We start from the raw sequence: 22,622 nt of genomic DNA, 5'->3' as shown, positions 1-22,622 counted from the left end.
TCCAAACGTTGGTATTGACAGGGTTCTAACCAAGTCACAATGTTCCGAGTCACAAGTCAATCTCACTTTTATAGTTCTGACTCGAGTCAAGTTGAGTCATTATCAATTCACCCCCGAGTCAAGTCCGAGTCCAAGTCAGCTAGTATAGGGCTGAGTCCAAATCATAGTGCTTGACTCGAGTACGAGTCCAAGTCATTATGTTCACTGATCAGTTTTCAGATCAATCCGGTTCAACCCACTTTCTCAACTCTGCTGGAGTGACATAGAATTTTCATCAGTTTTCACAGTTTACGGCCTTATTTCCAAGTATCAGGACTAATAGATGAAGTACAAATAATGTGGTAACTTTACTAGTCTTCGAAGTTACATGGAATGTCTGTTTTGGCCGTCCTAGTCTCGAGTCATGCATAATGACTCGAGTACAAGTCAAGTCAAAGCAAAAATTGACTCGAGTGGAGTCAATTTACGCATTTGAAAAATTGACTCGAGTCAAGTCTAGTCACCAAAAAATCGTGACTCGAGTCATTACAACCCTGGGTATTGGGGTCCCATAGGGTGGTCAGTTTTCAAGTTGATGACTGAATTTCGTCAATAATATTGGTAATTGAATTTTATTGCTATTCATTCAGATTTACCGGTAGAACTGGGGGGCACGTAATTCATAATTATAGCATCTGGTATGTTGCTATAATTACTTTATTGTATGTTGTTAATTCCTGACCTCCCATCTTTTATATAATCAAAAGATACTGAAGTCGCCCTAACGTAGCAGACTGAAAGAAAAACTTTCGTGAGACGCACACACAAATTGTCATATCTATATTCCTATGTGAGGGCCCCGGGTGGCATTTGCATTGTTGGGGCTCAGATTGGAAGGACGGGACTATTCGTCACGCCCTTCGAGCCTGCTGCTGACAATGGACACATACCCAAAGTTTCGGTCAAGGTCATTCTTTGGTATCACACTTTGTGGAGTTGCCTGTTGGCCGAAATTGCATACGTCTTTTGGTGTGTCGTGCGGGGTAATGACCGCCACCGAAATGCCTATTCTTATAAATTACGCTTTCTTTTTTTCTTGAGGGGGAGAGGTATGCATTTCAAAATCAAGCTATTTAGAGACATTAAATCGCGAAGCACGAAGAAAATTTCCAAGTAAATTAACTCTCTTGAAAATACTCTATAATAATTTATTTTGATTTACAAAATACTTTTGAGTCCCCCTAGAGCTCGCTCTCGGTCCTATTAGGGAGTTTAAGATGCGGCAGTTACGGAGCTGGCAAGAATGCAAATCGTTGGGTGCGACGAATAGTCCCGTATAGAGTTGGGCAATGGGTGGCTTATGACGTAACAGGCAAATGAAGTATGATTTGTCAGGAAGGTTGTTATCTCATTAGACCTTTTCATCCCAATCCTTATATTGTCTTCCAATATCTCTTCTGAATCTAAGAAGCAAAACAAATGTAATCGTGATTACTTTTGAAATGTAATCGTAATCGTAATCGACTACTTCTTGATTTTGCTGTAATCGTAATCGTAATCGTAATCGCGGGATTCACAAGTAATCGTAATCGCAATCGATTACATTCATGAAGTAATCACCCCATGTCTGCTCTCAGCACACGTACTCAATTTTACCGCTAGAGCTGAGTGAGATGCTGTCTTGGAAATATTCGAGATGGCCCGTTGGAATGATTATACTTCGTTACACGTTTTTACTTCCTGACCTCCCGTCTGCTATGTGAAAAGATGTTGAAATCGCCAAAGCGGACTAAACTAAAAGACGCACGTTTCCCAATTGGTATTTCTTATTTGGCAAATGTTGCCTATAGACATTTGGACATCGTGGTTTTCGTTCAACATAAGCGCAGTTCTTTTCAGCCACGGTTTTCTCGCTGTCGAGCTTTAGGCCTATTCCCTTTACTTAGTTAATTTGATCAACTGTGGCAATCGCAGTGACTTCTCGGAATCCAGTGTTGGACTAAACTTCATATATCTTGGTGCGTCGTGGCGTGGTACTGGCTGGCGCCGAAAAGCCTAATTGTATATAAACCATTGTACGCCCTAATAGTACGAATTTTCAGAAGAGTAGTACTCTATAATTTATGTTCATTATGAAATAATTTCGGGCGCCCTTCGAGCCCGCCCCTAATTGGGATGTTTGTGGTGCGGCAGTTACGATCCTGTGGATACTAAAAAGCTTATTGTATTAGTAGCCGGTTTCCGAGAAGTGTGCAGCTTGCCGGAAAGGCCATGTTGCTGAGCCAAGCTTGCAGATGTTCCGAAATTCGCCGTCCCTCGATCAAGTCTATGTCCAGGACCGTAACTGCCGCACCCCAAACCCCCCAATTATGGGGGGGCAGCTCGAAGGGGGCCCAAAATTATTTCGTGAATTAGCATAAATTATAAAGTATTTTTTGAGAATTTATGCAGCTTTTTCAAGTTGTCAAATATCTTGATTATTGGGTAGGCTAAACTCTTCACCCAAGAAAAAATACGCAAGATTTATCGAAATGGGCATATCGACGTTGGCTATTACCGCGCCACGACGCACCAAGATATAAAGTTTTAGGCCATGTAACATGCGACTCCAAGAAATGTGTCAGAATGATCGGCAGCGAAAAATCCTTGGCCGAAAATATGCTGATACGTATAGGTTTAATTGTCCATAGGCGCCTAAATGACCGACGCCGAATGTTCCTGTTTTGGCAATCTGAACCTCACAAGATAAATACCATCCCGCAGGGCAATATTATACGCCAGTGAAGAAATACCAATTTTAAATCGTGTGCGTATTTTAGTTTAGTACATTTATGCTATTTTTTGATATAGCGGAGGTCACGAGATAATAGGGTTGCCATACGTCCTCTTTTAAGAGGATTTGTCCTCTTTTTTGACTTTTTTGAAAGTGTCCTCGGAGGACGCCCTTTTGTCCTCTTTTTTTTGGGATTTTGTCCTCTTTTTTGAAAATTTAGGTCACATTTAGAGCAAAATGCGAGTGAAATGCCGTAAATTTGCACAGAAGTGACGCTCCGGCGGGTATTTCGGAGTGAAAAACGGTGATTTGAGCTCAGAGCGAAAAGTTTACCTTTTTTTTAGTCAACCGATCACAAAGAGGGATAAAATTCACCGATTTTTGAGAATCCTTCTCCGGTTTTGCAAGTCTCAAATTTCTGAAAAAGTGTCCTCTTTTTAGATTTCCAAAATATGGTAAGCCTACGAGATAACATCATGTAACGAATTCCTACCAACGGGTCCGTAGTCCTGAAGATGTTTAATTAGACTGTTATTTACGGGCCCTACAGTTTCCAAGACACCTCACTCACCTCTACCGGTAAATCTGATAACGCGAGCAGAGAGGACAAGAAATTGGTAGCAATATATATGAAATTCCCGATCTCATTAACCGATTTTATTATGAATTATTGACAATTTTCGCGCTAACTAGTACACTAAATAGTACAACTAATTTCGCGGTAAAATCGAACAACGTGATGGGGGGAGCGTCGGTTTATCACCCTATCGGAGTCCAAGACCCTAGTTTTTTGCTGGGCCTGACGAAGTGCTGTTTCGTTCCTGCCACCAGGTATACGCCCGAAGATATTTAATTATTATTGTGTGGTCCTAACTTTTCAATCACCTCACTCCGCTCTACCGGTAAATCTGATTACGTGAGCAGATAAAGGGTAAAAATTGATAGCAATATATAAGCAATTCTCGATTAAATTGACCGATTCAATCATGAATTATAAAATATTTTCGCGCTTCGCGCGGTTGGTCGATAAAAGCTAACTCATTAAACGGACTCCCAATATATATGATAAGTAGCGGTAAAGAACGTATAAGCTAAGGGGGGTATGGGGAAGTCCCCCAGAAGTCCGGTTTATCACCATATGGAGGCCCAAGACCAACGTTTTTTGGGGGGCTGACGAAGTGCTGTTACGGCCCTGTCTATGTCTTCGGGTTTTTGACATAGAACCGACTTAAATTATACTCCTCAAACACGGCGACGTGATCGCCACAACTACTAAAAAAGACGGGTAGTCAACAAGTATTTAGTTGTCCGAACCATCTTTGAATTTCAACTTTCGGCTTTCTTTTTGGGACTTCCTTTATGGGTGGTGATATACTCATAGAAATCCCGGGCACTGATTGACTTGTTCTACGAATTACGTATTTGGAAACGCATCACGTAACAATTTGAATCACAGAGTGTGGAATGCGTGATGTGGTAATGTGCCAAAGGCATAAGGCAGCAAGACTTCTTGTGACTTTAATTGTAACGGCATGATTTGCTACATTCACATTACTTTGAATCTGAATTAGGCAAGTGAGGTACGTATTGGCTGCGTAATCGCGGCGTGTCAATGAACAAGCTTGATAGTAAACGAATTTCCGGTTCAGTTTAAACATCCTACGGTTTTCGTCCACGCAGCAACATTCAAATGTACGTTTTATATTTTCAATTTCAAGAGACCTTTCGCGGGCCGCACAGAACAGTTCCGCCGGCCGCATTTGGCCCGCAGGCCGCATTTTACGCAGTCCTGCCCAATACGAGAGATAGCCTGAGGAATTTCGGGGCTGTTTTCACGAAGTATTAGTATTTAATATTCATAAATGTGAAGTAAAGCCTAGAAATTTTGTTGCGCTTTGCGCACAGTATTTATCGAGTGAGAAATATGTTTTCAGGAAAGTATTAGTGAATATAATTCAGGTACCGGATTGCTTGGTTCCGCTCACGCGGCATTGTCGCCATATCAAATATTGCGTCACAGTAAATATGACCCACCGTAACGTTTGAAACTACCGTTTCCTAATCTAGCAATTATCAATCATATCGTAATCTAGCAGCCCATTACGTGTCTTGCTAATCTGTAAAATCCAGCTTTTTTGAGCGTTACACCTGTTTTAGCAGATCACCTTTGAAGCTTTATGGACAAAAGACATCAAATATAGTTTCCGCTTTTAGCATAAAAGCAGGAGTAGTAGTGCCTCTATTTTCTGAAAATATAACTACACTGAATATAAATTTTACGATCCACAATATTTGTTATTAACGTATACTAATCGCGCAAACCGTATCCGATCTAACTTCTCCGTATTGCTCTTCGCCTGAACTTGTGGGGTAGGGCGCCATGCCATGATATTCTCTAACACGGCGTCTTCTAGTAAACAAAGGGTTAGTATCGCATTTACATATCACTACTATAATTTGCATCACATGATGCGAAAGAATGCTTACTCTGTCGAAAATTGATACCGCCTGGGATGCATCAATACGAATCAAGCTCTCTGCACCTTCCGCATAGCTCAATTTGCAGCTTTTGACAGTCCATGCGAACGAATTAAGATTGTTTTCAAAACGACTTAATACGTACTTGAGTAGATTTAAAGTCAGTCAATTCTACTTCTAATTCAAGTAGTTTTAGGTGCCTTATGGAAAAAGTACTTCTACTTGTACTTGAGTAGATTTTTTGCCGCTACTTCTACTTCTACTTGAGTAGCTTTCTTGACTACTTCGACCACCTCAGAGCAGTGTTGGGATGACTCGAGTCATGACTTGACTCGAGTCAGACTCGAGTCACCTTTTTCGTATGACTTGACTTGACTCAAGTCACTTTGCTAAAATGACTTGAGTTGACTTGACTCGGCGTATCGGAAATGTGGATTGACTCGTGACTCGGAGCAAAATTCACGAGTCAATTTCTAGTCATCAAGCAATCGATGTCGATTAAAATCATTGTATCTGGCATATGTTCGGATTGTACGCGAAACGCTGGTGTAACCCGTGAGAACGACCGATCATTCAATGATCGTGCGGTTTAATAAGCCCCCATTGTTCTCTCACAAATACATTGACCGAAGCTTACAGCTTACGCTGTCGTAAACTAGTATAGTAAACTAATTCAATAGCAAAATGTATATTTCTGTTCTCTGTTTTTAACTTCACCAAACCTCTTGTTTCATCGAAATTTAATTCCAATATAGCTTATAGTCCTCAACCAGGCTAGAATTGTATCATATCAATTTTTAAATTGGTGATGTTCTGCATCTCATCAATTCGTTTCTCTATACACTATCCTCTATTTTGGCTGGGAACTATAATCCGAGGCTATGGAATTTTTTGACGTAGTTAAGCATTTCTACGTAGTGTGAGCGATAAAGCGCCCCTTTGCGTTGATATTTAACTCTATATTTGTTTTATAGGTCCAGAATCAATGACTACGCAATCTGTATTTCAGACAGCTAGTAAGATGCAATGACGTAAGCAGGCCTCATACTTCGGAAAGGGAAATTGACTTGAATTGTGACTTGACTCGTGACTTGACTTGACTTGACTCGACTTGACTCGAGTCACCTCCAAAAATCGAGTGACTTGACTTGACTCGAGTCACCTTCGAAAATCCATTGACTTGACTTGACTCGAGTCAAAATGTGCAACGACTCGAAATGACTCGTGACTCGAAGGCAGTGACTTGATCCCAACACTGCCTCAGAGTGTACGTTGACTATGGTGACATACACCGCCGGCGGCCGCCGGTTCAATTCCGCATCGGAGGCGTATTTGGGCTCCACCGACATGATGAAGAACATACTCAAAAGATAATGCAGGAGCGCGTAAAAACGGCCGCCGAATAAAAACTAAAACAAATCTGGGCTTTACTCAACTTTAATGAAAATTAAATGTTGATACTCCGCCGAGAAAACACCCCTGAAAGTCTTCAGGCTATCTTTCTAATTGGGGGATTAAACTACTTCTACTTGACAAACTGAAAGTAGCGAAAAGGAAGTAAGTAGATGACAAAATATGACGACGAAGTATAAGTAGAAGTAGCGGGAAATTAGATCTACTTGAGTAAGTACCGAAGTAGCGGAAAACTACATGGGTACTTCAAAAAAGTAGAATTACTTCGTTAATGACCACCTCTGTTATTACGTAATTATGAATGCGAGCCATTCTATATATCACTCGAGCAGAGTTCAAAAAAGTGGGCTAAACTGGATTGAACTGAAAACTGAACAGTGAAGACAATGTCTTGGACTCGAGTGACTACATTATTACTATGACAGGGACTCACTGACTCGGACTCGGTGGTAAATTGAAAATGACTCGCCTTTACTAGAGTCGAAACTATAAAAGTGAGAATGACTTCTGACTCGGAACCTTTGTGACTTGGGTACAACCCTGCTAGTATGCAGCACTGCAGCACTGGGCCGATGTTTTTGGTGAAAGCACAAGCTTTTTCTACATAAGGAGTTCGTGTACCATCTTAAAATAGTAGATGGAACGCTCTCTTATTTGAGATTTCATTCCAAGCTGGTGACGTCATATTTTGTGATACGATTGTCGATATACAATGTTATTTCCAATTCATTACTAGATTTTGACGATTACCCCTGACGAGTGTCACCGAAAATATTCGGGTACATTTCAATATGAATATTGTTCTGTACCTATAAGAATAAGCGCTTGAACACGGCTAACGGCTATATTGAAAATTTGACTGTAATTTTTTTAATTTTCTTTAAAATGGCCCCTAAAATAAGGTATATTTGACCAAGAAGGAGTTGGAGTACCAACAAAGTAGTCACATATTCGGAATCAGCGTGAAATTTCCGTTCTAGATCGATAATCAAAAAAAAATAAAACAAAAATTTTGCCCATAACTAGTTATGCCCCCTAGCGGACACGCCGGTCCGGTTCGTCGCAGTCGTCGGCAGGTGGCGTGTCTTCAAACACCAAACAGCAATCGATCGATCACAGTAGTTTTCTAATGTGGTTTTTGCGTGTCGTCATCGTCATAGTGTACAATGTACATTGTAGTACAGTTGTACGTTGTTCATATTGTTCAAGTGTGTGGCGATGGCACGCACCACGCACACATTGTTCTATTGTCAGGGTTTGTGCATAAGGCTGGGTTAGGTTAGGTTAATTCCGACAGACTTTTATTTGCTTTTGCTTTGTTGATCACGATCAGAAGGTTTGGTTGGTTAGGGGTTTGGTACGGTATCCGGCTTTTGACGTATTTTTGGATTTGACCGAATTGGTGGGGGGGGGAGGAAACAGCTGGGATGGCTCCTCCCTATCATAAATTTTGTCCGTTCTTGGTCATGTGCAAGGTAAGAGACCCGGCCCACTGGGCGAATTTTTGACACGTTTATAAAAGGTCTGGTCTTTCATCAAGTCTCCATCATGATGAACGAGCGAAAGACACATTGTTGACCTTGTGGGCTGATGAAATGACGCAGAAAATAATCGTTTAATTATAAATATTTATATATTTCACAGATATGTGTCAAGTATAGCCTATTTCACTGCCATGAAGCAGACATACTTCCATCGTTTCATGTGTGCGTAACTACATTTTGTTGCCCATCTATATCATCCGGCATCTAACGTACTAGCAGATTATGAGAAGAATATCAAGCAAGCAATCCGTTTTGGTGTTTTGTGGCTTCTTGCTTGGACTATTCAGTAGCCGATACATTTTTGGCGGACTTGGTATTGGATGCAGCCAGAGTTACTTCATATATCCCAAGATCAATGTGGAAAATATTGATATTGGTGTGCGACATGGAAGTGAAGTTCCCAAAAAGTCAAAGATATACATAGGTTTCATTTATTTTACTGCTTATTTATGATGACGTTACATGGATTAGAATATTGTCTGTGCCACCCATTAAGATGGGATGTAATACTTTATTTCGCCAATAATGCAATGTAATGCCTGGTTATATATTGCAATGAAGATATGCTATGTGCAATAGGGTTATGACTTGGAAGAAAATTTGCCTGTAGCAGGAATTAAGGAACATTTTGGTATAAAATAAATAAATTATAATTATTTTGGTCAAATCGTAAAAAATGCCCCGCTGTTATAATATGAAATCAGCTAGAAAGGTTAATGCATCTGGACACCTGTGAAGTGTAAGCTTTATTAAATATATCAATATTATCAGTCTAGCGGTCAAAGATTATAGTTTTCTGACTTCCTATCGCCATATTGTGACGTCACAAAAATTGCCGATAATTTTCACCTCCAATGGCTGATGCCGATAATTCTTTCAAAGTGTGATAAAGTCTCGATATTATCAGCGAACCGATAATCGGTCGGGCTCCAGTATATTCCATCTTTAGACTTCTGGTTAGAATACCAGGCTTCCTGACACGTATTTGCGATGAATAAGCATGATATCTCCAGAGTTAATCTCCGTCTGGGGATCTGGAAGTCCGCAATCATGACCCTTGATCTCCATCGCGCATTGCGTGGAGATGGAAGTTTGTGCCATTTGATTAGTGGTAATCTACTATTTTCTTTCAAAGAGCGGCATGCTCTGCACAGCTCAAAGATAAACTTGAAATCATCCCGTCATCGTCGGTTTTCTAATATTTTCATTTGAATTTCTGGATTGTACCGAGTTTTCCTAGTGTCTTACCACATCATCTCCAAATTTGAAGCCAAGAGTTGGATTTGTTGAAGTCGTCGGATTGAAGAACTCTGCTATATAGGCCTACTTTGAGACTCGATGATATGATGTTGGCAACCAATAGGCCTATATTGTAGTTTATCAAAACCCTTGCTCATCATTGCATCTTGCAGTTTCACAACAATGCCATCCCGTGTCCGGTATTAACATATGCTGCGTCACATATGATATGACGTTTCCAAATTTTCCTATACATCATATTCCTCTAATCGGTTTTCTAGACCACTGAAAATATCTCGAGTTGTTCTACTTTCAATTTTTCGAGCACCCAATTTGATTTGTGTCGGGCAAATTGAAATTATACGATACATACAGTCTACATCTAAAATCGAAATTAATAAATATTTAATAATTATATATTTTTTACTGTAAACAAGAACGCGATAGGATCTGGGCAATCACAATTTACCAAAATACCATTTTAAATCTTCGCAATTGGAAATGTGTCAGTTAAATTCAAATCGACCGATAGATATATTATACAGTCTGTATCTACAAAAGAGAGCCAGAAAAAAATTGTGCAAGAGGTTTTTTTGTAAACAGTCGTAACTTTTGCGAATTTTCTAATCAGGACACAAAAGTTCATCATTTGTGATTACAGGACACAATATTTTGAATTTTGTTTTTCAAGTCATAACCCTAATGTGCAAGTGTATTCAAATTAACACATACCGTATCAGTGGTATCACATAACCATAAGCATGGAGCTTCGAAAGCCAGCAGCATTGTGGTGTACATTTTGACATAGTGAGGAGTCACTCAAGGCATCCTCACCTAACTTTGGACAATAATATTGTGGTTGCATTTTCATATTTAGCATCAGTTAACACAATATATCACATAGCTCACTTTCCGTTTCTATCTGAAATAATTTTGGTATTTTTGCAGGAATGATGTCTTCATCAAAATACTTGTCATCGCGAGTTCAGCGAAATGTTGATACCTGGGCTCAGAAAGGCGGATGGAGGATAGATGTTTTCACAGACCCGGGACCATCGCGCTTGCAAGTACCGGAAGGACTCGACATCAATATTGTGACGTATGATCTTTATTGATTTGTGACATTCCCTATTGCGCTTTCTACATTTCATCTTTCCACTAGGTTGCCAGGTGTGGATGACACAGCGTACCCGCCGCAGAAGAAATGCTTTATGTTATTGAGACATATGCACGATTACCATATTAACGACTATGATTGGTTCATAAGAGCCGATGACGACAGCTACACGGACTTTCCTAGGCTGGAGAAGCTATTAAACAAACTCAATAGTAGTCTGCCAATTTTTCTTGGAAGTCCCGGATTCGGAGTAGATGAAGACGACGGAATTGAGGAGGGTGAGTGTTTCGATACCATATTCTTCATTTAACAATGGTGCCTTTTCTGTATCCACCCTTGTTATTTTGAAAATCACTCATCAGTTGAAGTACCGTAAGTGTTGAAAGCATTATGTGTATCAAGATAGCTTTATTCAAAGAGTCTTCCAGAAGATATGATTGGATTTAGTATGTTCAAGAGAGACAGAGATTTATTGTTTCATGTACACCCTAAACGAAAATCGCGCGAACGTATGAAAGCAATAACAAAAGAAATGATGTAGGGTAGGGTGTGATAAATATAACTCCGGATATGGTCAACTTCAACTAATCTGATCATACCCAGAATTCAAAAATTACATCTACTCTAGCGGTTAGTTGGGAAGATGTGTACGAGTCAATAATAATTAATACCAAATAATGTTTTTATCATGAAATAATTAAGTAGGAATATGGGACTATGATTTCAAAATCATGTTCGCTTAGAGTGAGAAAGAGTGGGGAAGATCTATTCCATCATGGCTAATGATGAAGGATGACATACAGATTATTACATGAAGAAACAAAATGACGTATAGGCTATCTAGTTTCTGTATATATGTAATATCATATATCTGTGTATTTCAGTATACACAAATAAATGAGAATACGCATGATTTGAGGTGAACTTAGATTCGACTCAACGCTCACCCCATTTTTTTACTTCATTCTGTCTTTTCATGGCGCCGCAGATTCATACTGTTTTAAAATGGTAAAAATCGATCAATAACCGAAGGATCATATAGTAATCGGCCATGTCCGACTGACAATGTGATTGACCGTTTCAGGAATGCGATACTTGATGGGCGGGCTGGGGATGATATTTAGCCGAGGTTTACTGGTACAATTGAGACCCCATATCAAGTACTGCATTCAACATCTGTACTCTCCCCATGAAGATATCGAAATCGGCCGATGCGTTTGGAAACACACTAAGGCGGTACTGCCCGTTGCTTGGGAGCTCGTTGACCTATTTTACCAGCAATATGACAAGGTACGTCGTGAAATCATATAATGCAATCTATTAACAAATTACAGTGGGGTGTCATGATGAATAATAACAGGAAACTGGCGCTGTCACCAATGTCGTAATGGATCAGCTCACTGCTAAACGAACGGCGAAAACCGTTACGTATCACGCAGTGAAGTTGCCGGAACTGATGTACAAGCTGCATCGTCAAGTGTTGGAGCGCGACATGCATACCGAACTAAATCGGACGGCAAGGCTCTTGAATGAGATAGCTCACATGAAGCAGATGATCGAATTGTCGAAAGTAAGATTTTGATTTCATCTCGAGTAGTTTCACGAGTTGGTAGCGTTGGAAATTGATGGGCACAGAGCTATTTATGAGACAATTTAATTTCTTTCCTTTGCGATTTGGTGGGTTTCATTATAAGGCCCGTATTTGTATAAACGTGTTCTCAACTCCTGTAAAATGTCGAGTTGTTTGAAGATTCAGAATCTTTGTTTGAAGTCGTTACTTGTGTTGAGTGTATTTTGCGCTGTTAGCGTGTACCTACATAAAAGCTTTTTTAAAATCCACACATTTGTTAGCTGTTATATGTGGGTTTATTGTTTACCTTCAATCCGTATCGTACATGGTAAAATGTCACTTAAGGTTTGTGTCGCGGGTAACTTTTTGTATGAATGCAGTTGTATGTTTTCTCACTTGAGGAGTATCCTCATCAACTCTGAAAACTATTTTTAAACTTTAGAATCTCTTTCAACGAGCAGCTCAAGCTAATGTCAATGCCATGATGCGTAACCTACACGGAATTTCCACTCTGAAACCCTCGGCTAATTTATTCTGGAATCGTTAGTGAAGCGATTGTCATCATGATAAATCGTGAAAATAGCCTACAAAAATTATGTCCTATGATCTTATTATTATCTATCACAGCCCGTCCAGTCTTACGAGGGACGGGATCAGATCCTTCCTCTTATTCCTGGACAAAACAGCATTTGGACAGACGGAAGATGGCCTCCGGATGCTCACTGGTATCCAGCGAATGCATCGTTCAACAAAGCGTCGTTTGATCTGCCTTGGTTACATTTTGATCGTTATTATCGCAACGATGCGAAAGACGTTCTAGTTCCGAAAAGAGGTCAGTACTTGCACAATGGTGTGATTATCGCCAATATACTCAATAGGATGTTTAAGTAGGTGTACTAACAGAACCTGCGAGCCCTTGTTTACTTATTCGTTCCTGGTTCTTGGTATTCGTAGTGGCAAGTAATGATTATCATGAGCTGTCCATTTTCTGAAATTTTGCTAACCAATCCTGTATACTTGGTGTGATGGATTGGAACTGAGCACCCATACTGTTATCTCATTGGCGGTTGATCGACAAATAATTGCAAAATAACTATAAAATGCTACCGTGCTGTAACTCACTGAAAACACTTCAGATTGTAGTTGCTAAATTGGTGAACAATGAAATATGACCAGCATGCTTGTCGGGCTGATAAGCCAGTAAAAAATTCATTTATTGGTTCCAGAATGCCTTGGTTGCACCTTTCAATTTGACGTATGAACATTGTCATTAATATAAGGAATACTACAGATGTTATATGTTTTACACAGGCAATACGGTGCAATAAGCATCTTGATGTTCTGACTTTGGAGCAATGACGAAGGGTAATTAATAATAAAAGCTATCCAGCTCTTGGTGCACTGCGATCAAATATTTTTTAATAAACCAACGGTGTTGAATAGGTCAATATCAAGCTTCAATTTAAAAAAAGAGTTATAATCAAGTTTCTCTCGAAATAAATTACGTTTGTATCGTAGATCACGTTCACGCTTCGTAAATCCTTGGATACGCTCAATTCCAGCATAGAGGATGAGGGGTCTTCACAACTTGTTTTTTGATATTTGTTACCGGTGATACCAAAATTTAATGAGTCTATCTGAATGGTGTTTGATGGTCAAATCTACCAAATTCCTTTAGTTGAAGTGAAGCTGGTGTAAAAGGATATATTGTGATTACGTAATTGAAGTGAACTTTTTTTAGTCGATGTTTGTATGATATTGAATCCTGTTTGTTTGAAACATCACTGAGGTGAAGCATTCGGGAGAAGTAGATTTTTGTTTCCGCCGGGCCTTAGCTACCGGTTTCTGGTGTATAAATGTGACGACAGAGGAATTTTGTCTCGTGTCACACAGTCTGAACAGTAATGGCAATCTCGAGTATTTCCTAGTTGCCGAAGTTGGATTCAACCTTGAGTAAATTCTGACCCGCTCCATATGCGACAGTCCTTTTCATGCTGTTTCTGTTATAATTATTGATATTTAAACCACAAGTGTAATCAACAACCAGTATATAGAATAATATACAATGTTATTTTCAATTTTGAACTAATTGCTGTCGATCATCCCTGACAATTGTCAGCCGAACATATTCGGGTTAGTTAATTACTAGGGCAAGTTTTTGCAACTTTTTTTTACAGCTTCCGGCAGCTTCCTAAATACTCGTAAGATATGTAGAATTCTGTTTTAAGCCCGTTGAAGGAATCTTATAGTGCAACTTTTGTCCATTTTTTTCATGAAAGTATTTTAGATTTTGGTGAAATACACAGTCAAATTCAACTGAAACACCGTAAATCAGCACCGAAATAACGCTTTTACGGGTATTTCGGGAGCTGAGCCGGAAAATTGCCTTTTTTTTTAGTCACCCGAGCAAAATGTGGCCAAAATGCAACTTGTGGTGATCCGCAATTAGGCAATAATTACTTTCATCTGATTAGTTACGTTGTACAGTACAGTGTCGCCTTATCGTTACCGTGTCATTCTATTCTCTTCTGTTCTGCTGTCAGTTGTGTTCTATGTTGCTTAAAGCCACATTGGTTACCTTTGCTTTAATAAAGCTTCAGTTAGTTATTCAACGCAATAGTCAGTTTACGACAATTTAAGCAACATAGAATTATGGCACAAAGGATTCTGAAACCAGACAAGCTCGATATCAGTCCGGACTCCGCCTCTGCTGAAAAACAGTATAAGCATTGGAAGAAGACCTTCGATAATTTTCTTTCATCATTTGATCAAGATACACAGATCGACAAGTTTAAGATCTTAACAAATTTCGTGTCGTCGTCTGTCTATTCCTATTTTGAAGAAAGTTCGACTTACGATACCGCAATAGAACTTCTCGACAAAATTTATATCAAGCAAAAGAACGAAATCTTCGTCCGCCACATGCTAGTAACCCGTATTCAGAAGCCCGAAGAGACGATCGAGGAATTTTCCCGCGCCTTGGCAGATCTGGCGAAAGATTGCACATTCAAGACTATCTCGGCGGAAGATCATCGCAAGGAGTCCATCCGCGACGCTTTCGTTACTGGTCTCCGATCAAACGTTAGCAGACAGAGATTATTAGAAAGTGACAGGGCTGTAACCCTCGAAATGGCGATCTCAAAAGCCCGCTCATTAGAATTCGCCCAGCGAAGCTCTAGTATCTATTGCAGCACTCCATGTTCATCTGTCGGCGTCGAACCGCTGGAAAAATCTTTGAATCCCGAAGTCGAACTATCATCCACAGAAACTCACAGTCAACTCAACGCAATGAGCAAAACAATCAAACCTGATCGGAAGTGCTTTTTTTGCGGTCAGTCATTCCACTCCCGATATAAATGTCCAGCGAAACGGAGCGAGTGTGGCTATTGTGGAGTCCTAGGTCATTATGAAGTGGTTTGCATGAGAAAGGCCACCGACAACAGGAAAACAGTAACTGCAATGATCTCATACTTCAGCGCCATCGGAGTACCCAAATGTCTCATAAAAGCAAGAATCGTGGTTAAGATCGGCTGCCACATAACATTTGCTTTAATCGACTCCGGTTCCGCGGAAAGCTTCATAAGCACTGGATACGCCAACGAAATTGACCTGAAATCCACTCCGTACTCCTCTACGGTTACATTTGCTTCTAAATCCCATTCCCGCAAGATTGAAGAACTCTACAGACCGGTCATTCTTGTAAACGAAACGAAATATACGGAATTCCCTCTTAAAGGGATGGAAGATTTATGCGCTGATGTGGTGCTTGGTCTCGATTTCATGAACTTGCATAAACGGGTCATTTTCAATATGGACGGAGATAAAGATACCTTGGAACTCCCTCGAGATCAGAAGTACAGTGTATGCGGAGTTGCTCAAGCGTGTGTCGAAGCACCGCAAATTTTCAAGTTTATGACACCGAATTGTAAACCGATTGCCACTAAATCCAGAAGATACAGCGAAGCCGATCTACATTTCATTAAAGCGGAAGTTGCTAAACTCGAGAAGGAAGGAATCATCGAGCCGTCCTCATCGCCTTGGCGAGCACAGGTTCTTGTTGTAAATGACGGTCGACACAAGAAGCGCATGGTCATCGACTTCTCTCAGACGGTCAACAGGTATACCTTACTAGACGCCTATCCTTTACCAAGGATCGATGACCAAGTCAACAACATCGCCCGTTTCAAAGTTTTCAGTACGTTAGATCTGAAGTCCGCGTATTATCAAGTGGCACTATCACCTGATGATCGTCCGTATACGGCATTCGAAGCCGCTGGAGATCTTTACCAATACCGTCGATTGCCATTTGGAGTCACCAACGGAGTTTCGGCATTTCAAAGAATAATAGACAACGTCATAAAAGACAACAAGCTCACCGGCACATTCGCTTATCTCGATAATATTACTGTTTGCAATATGGATAAGGACGACCACGATCGAAATCTCGACTCGTTTCTCAATGTCGCTCAGCGATTCAGCCTCACTTTCAATCATTCGAAGTCGATCATGCGTTCTACGGAAATAGACTTGCTCGGTTATCGCGTGTCGCATGGCGTGATCAAACCGGACCCAGAAAGACTAAAGCCGTTAATCGATTTATTGCCGCCACGCAACAACCCAGAACTAAAACGAGTGTGTGGTATGTTTGCCTACTATGCCAAATGGTTGCCCAACTTTTCCGACAAAATCCGTCCTTTGTATTCAGTCGAAAAATTTCCGCTTTCCGAAAATGCATGTATCTCATTTAACGATTTAAAACGCGGGTCAGTTGACGCGTCTCTTGGTAGGATTGACGAGACAAGTCCGTTCACAATAGAGTGTGATGCTTCCAATGCAGCCATTGCAGCTATCCTCAGTCAAAACGGTCGACCGGTCGCGTTCATGTCAAAAGCACTATCGCCAAGTGAAATACGCTACTCCTCTGTTGAGAAAGAAGCGTCCTCAATTATCGCGGCAGTTCGTAAATGGGCTCATTTTTTACATGGCAGACATTTCACTCTTGTTACTGACCAAAGATCTGTCGCGTTCATGTTTGACGGCAAATCTAAAGGTAAAATCAAAAATACCAAATCCAGCTGTGGCGTGTCGAACTTGGTCAATTTTCGTATGATATCGTACACAAACCGGGGGCACTGAATGTTGCGACTGATATGTTTTCGCGGACCACATCTTCGTATTGCGCATCGATTTCACCCTGTGAGTTGGGTTCTAATCTAAATCGCATACACGACACTCTGGGTCATCCAGGAGCCACAAGGCTGCATCATTTCGTTCGTTCGAAAAATCTCTCGTTCTCCCTAAATGACGTCCGTGAGACCTGCGCTCGTTGCCGCATTTGTGCTCAGATCAAACCAAATTTTTACAAATGCAATCCGCAAGTGCTTGTGAAAGCAACGAAACCTTGGGAAAGAATCAACGTAGACTTCAAAGGGCCTTTGAAATCTAACAAATCCCGTTTCATGTTCGTTGTCAGAGACGAATATAGTCGTTTTCCGTTCGCCTTTCCATGTCGCAACACTTCCGCGCTAATCGTCGTTTCGTGTTTGTCGACACTATTCGCTGTTTTTGGACTTCCGGGATACGTTCACAGTGACCGAGGCACCGCTTTCGTGTCCAAGGAAGTCAAGGATTATTTACATTCTCGCGGGGTTGCAACTAGCTTCACTACGCCTTACCACCCAACAGGAAATTCGCAGTGCGAACGCCCTAATCAAACATTATGGCGAACTATCAAACTCATTTTGTAATCAACCGGAGTCTCAGAATCATGTTGGGCTGACGCCCTTCCTCATGCGCTACATTCAGTTCGATCGCTACTTTGCGCGTCAACTAATTCAACACCGCATGACCGATTTTCTTCCTTTCCAAGAAAAAGTATGGTGGGGAATAGCGTGCCATCCTGGCTATTGACACCGGGGCCAGTTTTCTTACGCAAATTCGTCAGAAACAAGGGCGACGAACTATGTTCTGAGGTCGAACTTCTTGAAGCCAACCCGACTTACGCATTGTTCGTTTTCCTAACGGCCGCGAGTCAAACGTCTCACTCAACGATTTGGCCCGTTTTCCTACTGGAGAAGAAACACCATCGACTAATCCTGAAACGAAACAAGCTGAACCTTGTTCTGTTGATATCGATGGCCACGAGCCAAGTCGCGAAGTTTGTAACGTTGAGTTGAAGTCATCTGATGAAGAGCCTCAAGAATCTAACCATTCAGAGGATGCACCAGATGAGTCGAGTAGAAATCTAGACGTCGAGCTTCGGCGTTCAACTAGAGTTAGGCGCCAGCCGGATCGGTATGGTAATTTTGTTAGTCATTGATGTTTTTGTGTCATTCTTCTATGTGAATTTACAAAATGAAAGGGGGGTAGAATGTGGTGATCCGTAATTAGGCAATAATTACTTTCATCTGATTAGTTCCGTCGTACAGTACAGTATCGCCTTATCGTTACCGTGTCATTCTATTCTCTTCTGTTCTGCTGTCAGTTGTGTTCTATGTTGCTTAAAGCCACATTGGTTACCTTTGCTTTAATAAAGCTTCAGTTAGTTATTCAACGCAATAGTCAGTTTACGACACAACTTCTTCAACTTTTGTTAAAATTGAAAAAATAAATGCAACTTTCTCAGGTTTTTAGTGCAACAAAAACTTGCCCTATTAATTACGAATATACAATTGTGCATAGAGGTTCAGTGCCTCCAAGAGTCTCTTCAAGTGTAATTCACCTCCGGTCAAGGATCGCGTCCATAAGGTTAAAAAACTCTGCCTATAGGATTTCAAATTATATTATATCTTACTCTTGAACTCAAACATCCTTTTAGTCGTTCATGTTCACCGACTGTTTTCAATACAACTTTCATATGGCTGGCTTGAACAGGTCGTTCGTCGACGGAGAAGAAGTGATAGCAAACACTCAAACAGGCTCGTACGGTTTCAAATTATGTTTTTTCTTGCTGTTGAACTCGAGCACACATTCAGTCGTTCACCAACTGCTTGCGATACAACTTACATATCACATTTTTGACCAGGTCATTCGTCGGTTGAGAAGCAAGCGATAGGAAACGCGTTGGTAGACATTGAGAGCAACCTAATGCAGATATCGTGTCCGAATTTCCCCACAAACGTGCAGCTCAACTACGGCTACATGCAGATCGGATCTTTAGAGGGGGTTCGCGCCGTTACCGTACACCGCTCATCGGCCGGGTCCACAATCAAGTTTTGCCGGACGATATCGCAAGCGTCGTACGGCGCCGTCATGATGCACGAAGAGGAAACGATCACGGAGAGACACGATTCGCTGAGGAAGGCCCTCGCGCCTTCGAAAGGTATACTGGAACGTGCAATGAATGATATATTAACAGGAGGCGACAAGGATGCATCACATAAAAACACGGGCGGCGACACGCCAGTGGTACCTCCATATCGAAAAGAGAGCAAAGTTATTTTCGTAATGCCCTTGCAAGGACGGTACAGAGCCTTGGAGCTCTTTATGGAAAGGTACGAGAGAGATTTTCTAAAGCCGGCGCAGCTAAGCGACGGCAAGCTTCGCGGCGGTCTTGGGGTGCAGCTGGCGATCGTGCTTTTGGGAAAAGACGATCGAGGGGACGATTTGGGCTTGAATTTGGCTTCCGCGCATCTGTTGAAAAGCTACCGGAGCACTTACGGGGCGGAGCTCGTCCGGTATCATGTCGCTTCCACGGGGGACAGGGGTTTCTCGAGAGGGGCGGGTGAGTTTGTTTTTGGTGGTCACTTGCTGCTGCCATTACGTGCTTATCCCAGTGGCTTCTTTTGATAGCCAGAAAAAATCACTGATTTAGGATTTTAAAGTTGAGATTTGGTTTGATGCTCCAATTCCTGTTCTACGTCAGCATAACGAACCAGATATATTCTGCCGATGTAACTTGATATAATCTAAAACAGGGCACGCATAAAGCCCGCAAACAAGGCACACATAAAGCCCGCATCAGGCCCGCGCTGCAATTCTGATTAAATGGAAAAATTATTGTGTTATCTAGCACATTTCTAGACAATCCTGAGAATTTTAGTAAGAAATACTTTCCTGTAAATAGTCCCTCGAGACAGCAAATGTCGAAGATGTTCATAGGCCGTATTATCACCGTCTGACAGCGGTGTTGAGTTTTAACTCCAGTCACTATTACACAGAGGTGGTCAAAGTAGTCAAGAAAGCTACTCAAGTAGAAGTAGTGACGAAAAAATCTACTCAAGTACGAATAGAAGTACTTCTTCCATAAGCAACATTAATCTGGAAACACAGCCAGTGGCAGAATACGGTGTCTGAGGTCACACAAAGTAACCTCTTGGAGTATTGCACCACATTTGGTCTTGGGCAGTGGGTTGGACACCTGGTCTAAGTCACTCTGTTAGTGAATAGAGCAGTAGCTCTACTCCAGTGGTTCTCAAACTTTTTTAGACACGCCCCGCTCCCCCTTTATGATACTGTAAAATTTTGCGCCCCCTATATCGTCATATCACAAAATGCAACCAGAATCCTAGCAATCCCAACGGATAGTTGGGTGCATGGAAGGTTAGGACTGTTCATGGGAAAATTGTGAAATATGAAATTCAGACTATTCACAGATTAAAAACTACGTAATGGAGGTAAATTGCATGTAAAAAATTTCAGTTCACCGCAGCTTCGGGCACCCCTTCAGATGCCTTCACGGCCCCCTCAGTTTGAGAACCACTGCTCTACTCGAGCATAGCGAAATTGAAAACTGATAGATAGCAGTTGGCCTATCAGTAAAATCTACGTACTAAAATTTGCTGTTATAAAATGTATTCATCATGCATAGCATGACTTCCTGAATGAGTGATAGGCCTAGAGGTCAGGTTTGTCATGATTTTAATCAGAATTATGACAGGTATGTCTTCCTCGGTGCATTTTATAGCATCGCTGATATTCTCAATGGAGTTTTACTTTTTGCTAGGACAGCTCCAAACCAAGGAAACATATCGGTCTATCACTCGTAAGCATACCATATCGAACATACTTGTCACCAAGGTGTTATGTGGTGAGAAGGCTGCACATATCGCACATACAGAACATAGATTTCCTTGCAGTTGTTTAATATCACAGTGTTAACGCAAAATTCACTTATATGCTTAAACACCGTGGAGATGATTTTAAAGATTCATCGAGTGGACTTTGTGTTCGTGTGCTTTCAACAGTGTCCATTTCCAAATGCATCCAACTGCTGTTGCTGTGCATTCAATTATTTATAACTAGTACCCATACTGCCGCAATTCAACATAAGCCGAAAGCTGCAATGCACTCTGTCTTACAGGTATCCAACTGGGCTCGCTAATCGGTGAAGAGAACGATATTTTGTTCTTTATGGACGTGGATATGATTGTAACGCCAAACCTTGCCGAGCAATGCCAAGCGATTTCGGAACAAGGCAGTGCGGTATGGTACCCGGTATCGTTCAGTCAATACGATCCTGAAAAACTTTGTTACAACGATGGTTCTGAGGTTGCGGGCAATGAATTCGCAAACAGAAGAGCTGTCGATATACGGGAAAAACGTGACGCGATAAAACACACTCCCTTGACGCTGAATTCCAACAGAGGCTTCTGGCGAGACTTCGGCTTTGGCATAGCGTGCATGCACAAGTCCGACTTTATAAGGACCGGTGGTTTTGACTTGTCGATAGAAGGCTGGGGGGAGGAAGACATCAGGTTGTTTCTCTCCTTGATCAAGTCCGGGATAGACGTGTTCAGGTCACGGCAAGTCGACTTGATACATATCTTCCACCAAAAGTACTGTGACCCCGACATTCCCAAGGAGCAGTCGGACGCTTGCTATCGAACTAAGGCCAGTCATTTTGCAAGCCAGAGATGCCTCGCGGACATGTGGCAGCGTAACAAAAGCCAGTCCGTCACTCTTACCTAACGCCTACTATACGGTGCACTGCACATCTAGTCTCTCAAAATATGCACAGCAAACTTGATGTGCGACGGTTAATATGTGTATCGTATGCAATATTTTTTGTTGAACTTCGCGGCCATCTTCAAGTTATTTGCGGGTACTTTGTATGTGATGGTGTATAATGTGTAGATTGTTGCAAACTCTTCTGTAAAGATACATTCGCACTACGCTTTGCTCCACCGTCTGAACTTTTTTTCAATAACATAACTCAACTCGAACAGTTTGTAGTTTTTCTGAGTTTTTGTAACCACAACCTATTGCCAAGTTATTGATAAATTGTTGCAGTGAAATCACGTAGGTGGCAACAACGCACAGTGTGCATTGTCTTGTAAATCTCCTGTACTTCTTCTGCTCTACTTTCCTCAGTTCATATGAACTTGGCCTATATAAAGTTTTATTTTTTAGATATTTATAGAACTATGTGTGTCTAGCTTATCACTGAATCCACCTTCTATAGAGAATCTTGCTTTGTGAACTCTTCAATGCTTTACCACGGCCGCACTGTTTTTGATTAAATAACCTATCATGCGTTTTTGTTTGTGAAGCTTGGGATTCAGAAAATGA

At 41.2% G+C, this 22,622-nt stretch overlaps 2 protein-coding genes across 2 annotated transcripts in view; one reads left to right on the top strand and one right to left on the bottom strand.

Annotated features, from left to right (window-relative positions):
* The window catches only part of LOC145455042 (uncharacterized), a 137,371-nt gene that overhangs the window by 51,868 nt on the left and 62,881 nt on the right, over positions 1-22,622 (bottom strand). The gene's annotated exons all lie outside the window — the stretch shown is intronic.
* On the top strand, positions 7,880-22,586 carry LOC145455031 (chondroitin sulfate synthase 1-like). Its single transcript, XM_080332988.1, has 8 exons — positions 7,880-8,611; positions 10,375-10,525; positions 10,589-10,821; positions 11,628-11,833; positions 11,904-12,113; positions 12,741-12,945; positions 19,138-19,836; positions 21,415-22,586. Exons 1-8 carry the CDS (start codon positions 8,410-8,412, stop codon positions 22,020-22,022), a joined length of 2,514 nt encoding a protein of 837 aa, XP_080189114.1. The 5' UTR covers positions 7,880-8,409; the 3' UTR covers positions 22,023-22,586.

This window comes from Botryllus schlosseri, chromosome 14 (assembly GCF_051294905.1).
Source record: "Botryllus schlosseri isolate E-star chromosome 14, Bs_hap1, whole genome shotgun sequence".
Lineage (NCBI taxonomy): Eukaryota > Metazoa > Chordata > Ascidiacea > Stolidobranchia > Styelidae > Botryllus > Botryllus schlosseri.
This window is presented reverse-complemented; position numbering and strand designations above follow the sequence as displayed.